The sequence below is a fragment of the Octopus bimaculoides genome, chromosome 13, assembly GCF_001194135.2.
Source record: "Octopus bimaculoides isolate UCB-OBI-ISO-001 chromosome 13, ASM119413v2, whole genome shotgun sequence".
NCBI classification, from domain to species: domain Eukaryota; kingdom Metazoa; phylum Mollusca; class Cephalopoda; order Octopoda; family Octopodidae; genus Octopus; species Octopus bimaculoides.
Window position 1 is genome coordinate 44,752,208 of NC_068993.1, and position 5,594 is coordinate 44,757,801.

The following is a 5,594-nucleotide window of genomic DNA, read 5'->3' on the forward strand; positions in this document are numbered from 1 at the left end:
ATGGGTTGGACGATTTGACTGAAGACTGGTGAAACCGGATGGCAACACCAGGCTCCAGTCCGATTTGGTGTTGCCATCCGGTTTCACCAGTCCTCAGTCAAATCGTCCAACCCATGCTAGCATGGAAAGCGGACGTTAAACGATGATGATGATGATGATGATGATACATAATGTTGGCATTTAATATGTATATTTATAATTATAGGAAATTTACACAGTTGCAATCCAGTCAATGGCTGAACTGACAGCCAAAATAATTGAACAGTTCCACAAAGCTGGGGAACTGATTCTTTTGCAAAGTGATGTTGAACGAAGTGTTGAAGATCGTGCCAAAAACCTTGCCAGGTACATTGCTCTCTCTCTCTCTCATTTTTCTTTTTTCTCTTTCTCATTTGTTTGTTTTACCTATATTTTTCTTTAATTTCTCTACCTAATTTTATAGAATAGATTCTAATTTCCTTTTATTCTTTAAATTCATTCCTGTTTGTTTATTGATTATCTTAGATGCATATATTTGCATGCCCACTCAGACAGACTCGCGCACACACACACACACACAAACACATATATTTAGACATGTTTATGTATGAAGACAACTAAATAATATACTGTCGGTTTCATGTATAAGCACAAACTTATAGAAGTCACTATCATGTATATCACTTTTCAGGGAAGACTTGTTACAACAATAAGCTTGATTAGCTGCATAAAATTAGTAGTGGAGCATTAATATTATTGTCTACTTTTTATATTGTATGTGTCAATCAAATATACAGTTTTTTGTTAGAAGTATATCATTCTTATTTTATAAATTTTTGGAGAAAAAATGTAAACAAATATACCTACTGACTATAGGAATATACATAAACACACACAAACAATCCCATAAATAAGGCAGTATTTACACATTAAAACATGTATTCTATAGATAGCTGTGTATCATACTTTATGTAGGCTTGGCTGTGTGGTAAGAACATTTCTTTCCAATCACATGGTTTCAGGTTCACTCCCACTGTGTGGCATCTTGGGCAAGTATCTTCTACTATAACCTTGGGCCAACCAAAGCCTTGTAAGTGGATTTGGTAGACCGAAACTGAAAAAAGCCCATTGTGTATGTTTGTGTGTCTTTGTGTGTTTGTCCCTCACCACTACTTGGCAACCAGTGTTGGTTCGTTTATGTCCCCATAACTTAGCAGTTCAGCAAAAGACACTGCTAGAATAAGTACCAGGCTTAATGGAAAAGAAAGTATGGAGGTCAATTCATTCGACTAAAAACTCTTCAAGATAGTGCCTCAGCATAGCTGCAGTCTAATGACTGAAACAAGTGAAAGATAAAAGATATATTCACCGTTAATAGACCAGTTACTGCAGTATTCATCCTGAGATAACAGCTTTCACACAACACATCTATAAGAGATGTGTTATCTCAGTACATATATTGCAGTAACTGGCTTATCAATGGGTATGTACATTAAGTATGATACATAAGATCCTTGTAATGAGTAAGAAAAATAATTAAATATGTACATCTTATGCATTTTCTTCCTTGGTCTTATTGGTCTTCGGTTTAAAATTCAAACTTCTAATCCTGCCAATGTTTATCTTGAAATGATTATCTCCCTTACTCATCACCAGGACACACCATCCATTTGAAATACTTATTCGTATATTCTTGCAGAAGCTCGATTTTACTAAAAAATTCCAACAACCAAGTTTTGTATGTATATATGTTTGTTAAAAACAGATTCAGTGAATAATGTGTCAAAATTCAAATTTTTCATTTTTCATAAATCTAAATAAATATTTTTTTTCTCTCGCTTGTTTCTTCAGTTTGACTAAAATATTCTGGACTGAAATTAACATTCTATCAACCAAATTCGCCAAATGTCTCAATACAGTCATTGCTGTAAGTATTGCTCTTTTACAGAACTCTCTTTTACTACTACTATTTCATACACTGGTATTTCAATGCCATGCAGTGGTGTTCTCTACAAGTTTCTCTGAATTTGCCTGTAATTTCAAAGTCTTGAAATTTTTCATTATTTTATCTTTTGATATTCCACTTATATAAATTAGTCTTGGAGCACAGATTATTACTTGCAATATGTATTGTTTTTCATTTTAATTTTGACTTGTTTTAATTGTGTTTTATATATATATATATGAGCGTGGCCGTTGTCAGTACCGCTGGACTGGCCCTCGTGCCGGTGGCACGTAAAAAGGACGCACTACACTCTTGGAGTGGTTGGCGTTAGGAAGTGCATCCAGCTGTTGAAACTCTGCCAGATCAGATTGAAGTCTGGTGTAGCCATCTGGTTCGCTAGTCTCCAGTCAAATCGTCCAACCCATGCTAGCATGGAAAGTAGACGTTAAATGATGATGATGATGATACTTTCATTATTTGTGATTTGTGACTGAAACAGTTTTAGTTCTGAATAGCAATCTGAAAATCTTACTTAATGCGAATATACTGTAAGAAAGCCACAATATTGGGATATTTGCATCTTGATAAAGCATCTGATAGACATATAGGGCTAAAAAAAAAAGCACAGAAAAATCAGTAGAAGATGAAAAGCATCCAGCAAGCCATGATGGAATAATTAGATCCCAGGATTTCTGCATATTTGTGAGTCATTGGTAGAAAGTGTCCACTATCAACTACATACTTTGACAAAATTTCACCTCTACTGATATCAAAAAACAATTAAGAAATCCAATTATTGATGTCACAAATAACTACTGGGTTGGGTAAAAAATCATTATTAACAATAGAGGCAACGTTAGTTCCAAACAGTAATCTGTGTGTCTTACTTAATATAACTGTTAATTATTCAACTGATTTTGTTTACCTCTTGCAGGAAGAAGAGAGTGAAAAGAAGTCTGTCAACCAATACATAACTAATGTTTATCTTGAAGTAAGAAATGAATGCTTTTTTTATACATTATTTTGATATCTACTGTTTTGTTTGAAAAAATTTATGCATAAGTATTTCTCTATACTGACCTATTTGTATGTAGGTGTGTGTCTCTGTGTGATGTATGCATGTATGTATGCACATATTCATGTATGTATGTGTAAATGTGTATATGTATTGACGTTCTCATTTTTTTGGTAAATTTCTTTCAAAATTCCTCACCCATTGGTAAAAAAGCAACTTTTCAACTAGCTTTTTTTCTACTAGTGTGAAATTTTAAAAGAATTCATTAGAATTCACACCACATTGACTAAAACTTGTCTAGTAATGTAGCTTAGAGTTAGGGCATTTAAATATTGCATAAAGCTCTTTATTTCTTGCTTCATCCAGTTTATCTTAGTTGAAGGAGAAATGACAGGCTATTGAACTGATTAGTTAAGTGATTAAGCCATATATTTAGTCGAGGAAGTAAATGTAAGTACAAAAACTATTGAATTGCCAGATAAATTATTTCGTTTTTATCATCTATTTTAATTGCATTAAGTGAAGGTGTTGGCAATGGTATCTTTAGAGCATCCCATATACCAGGCCAATTCCGCATGGAATGGGCTTGAATACCCTCATGCATGAGTTCATTCAATCAATTTTCATTGACTGAACAGGTCAACTGGAATGTGAAGAGTCTGAGAGGTCTAATTTCCTTCCTTGAAGTATGAAAACCATTTCTGTTGAGTTCTTTCAGTAATAACACTTTATCCATACACAGCACAAATGCCTCAAGTGGCTTTGATAGCTTTGTATTCTGCATTGAAAATGAAGAGAAGCAAGTGTTGAAATTTCTGACTTTTTCCTACTTGACAGTCTATAGTCATATGTCTGAAAAGTGATAAGATTTATTCAAATTTCTAAAACAATCAACAAAAGTTGTATGACTACAAAAAAAAAAAAGAGGAAAAATAAAACGTAAAACACTAAAAACATTTCTATGTAATGCAACAACATATATAAACAAACTTTTATTATGTTTTTAATAACGTTGAATGTGCATCATGTTATATAGACAAGGTAATATTTCAAATGCATTATAGTCATAAAAACAGAAGAAAGATTGGATATTATTACCCTTATAAGATGGGAAAAGTTGTTAACAAATAGCCAGCTGTTTGTTCACAACTTTTTCTGTTTTATGAGGGTAATAATAATCAATCTTTCTGCTGTTTTCACAGCTATACCGTGTTTGAAATATTACTTTCTTATCTGTACAATATTTCTGTCCATAAAAAAAAAAAATATTTCCTTCTCTCAATATTACATGCACCTTGCTAATTCTTGTGTTTTTCATGTACTTGTTTAGGCATCAAATAGCAGTTCATATATTGATGAAGGCTTCCGGGCACTTTTACCCATAATGCAATTGGCTCTACTTGAGAAGTCATCAGCGTCGTAAAGTGCATGCTGCAAACAGTAGCCAATAAACTGATCTTCAACCACCGAATAGGTCTGTAACCAACAATTACATTCAGTTGTTAGCTGACGAGGATATCTTCTGCTAACTGATGGACATCACTTTCATGTTACTATTTACTTATACCGTATTTTTCTTTTCAGTTGGTTGTCATCTTTTAGCATGACTTACTAAGTGGTAAACATTTAAACACACACATTACACTTACACACACACACACACACACACATGTGCATGTCTGCATACACACAGCATATCCACACACATATGCATACACACCTGCACCCACATGTGCATGCCTGCATACACACAATGCATGAACATCCACACACACACACACACACACACACACATAGAATATGCATATATTATTTATAAGTCCTGGAAAGAAGATTGAGAAGACTACCAGTTTGTAAAGGGCTCAATATGTAATAATGTAGAGTATCTGTTCATTTATTATTAAGTATTACACACCTTACAGCTGTTTCAATACATAATAATGTAGAGTATCTATTCATTTATTAAGTATTACATATCTTATAAATATTTCACTACATAGTTATCTTTTCAACAGTACATTTGAAAATCCATGTGTTGAAGTGCTTGTTCAATTCTAAGGTAGTTAACCTTTAATAAATGTGTGTGTGTGTGTGTGTGTATACTTGCTATGCAGTAAGATCATGCATATTTCCTCTATACATGGAATATGGAAAATTCACATAATACAATTCTATAACATTTGATTGACAATTGAACAGGAAACAAAGATTATTGCATGAGAAATGGAGAAAATTATAAATGATAGTTGGAGAAAACAATAAATGAGAGTTGACAAAATCTATAAATGGAATAAGTAGCTTGAAAAGGATTTTTAGTGATTAAAAATAAAAAGCTAATTAAACGTTATATACTGAGTCACTATGCAATGAGTGATTAGCTAATCATTGCCAAGATTAAAAGCTGAATATTTCTAGGAATGAATGGTGCAAAATTCTATATTAAATGCACTAAATAAATTTTGCAAGTATATATAAACAGACAACCAATGTCTGTTGGGCTTTATATATATAAAATAATAATATTAGGGATAAAAATCCAAAATTACAGGTAAAAACTCAATTAATATCAATTTATTAAAAATTAAAATTAAATTAAGTTTCACAGTATTAAATATATATAAATATATAGTTTTAGGGAAAAGAACCAAGGTTTTC

General features: G+C 32.5%; 1 protein-coding gene across 3 annotated transcripts in view; it reads left to right on the plus strand.

Annotated features, from left to right (window-relative positions):
- Positions 1 to 5,594, plus strand: part of LOC106880647 (protein FAM114A2) — a 34,909-nt gene that overhangs the window by 19,063 nt on the left and 10,252 nt on the right. For 2 of the 3 annotated variants that reach the window (XR_008265392.1, XR_008265391.1), the window contains exons 10-13: positions 206 to 345; positions 1,831 to 1,906; positions 2,859 to 2,915; positions 4,270 to 4,413. Coding sequence is in view for 1 of the 3 variants with exons in the window: in XM_052972458.1 (XP_052828418.1) it covers positions 206 to 345; positions 1,831 to 1,906; positions 2,859 to 2,915; positions 4,270 to 4,362 (366 nt within the window). In the remaining 2 variants the exon portion in view is untranslated. Of the gene's footprint in view, positions 1 to 205; positions 346 to 1,830; positions 1,907 to 2,858; positions 2,916 to 4,269; positions 4,739 to 5,594 lie in introns of those variants that run through there. The other variant, XM_052972458.1, reaches the window with a different exon arrangement.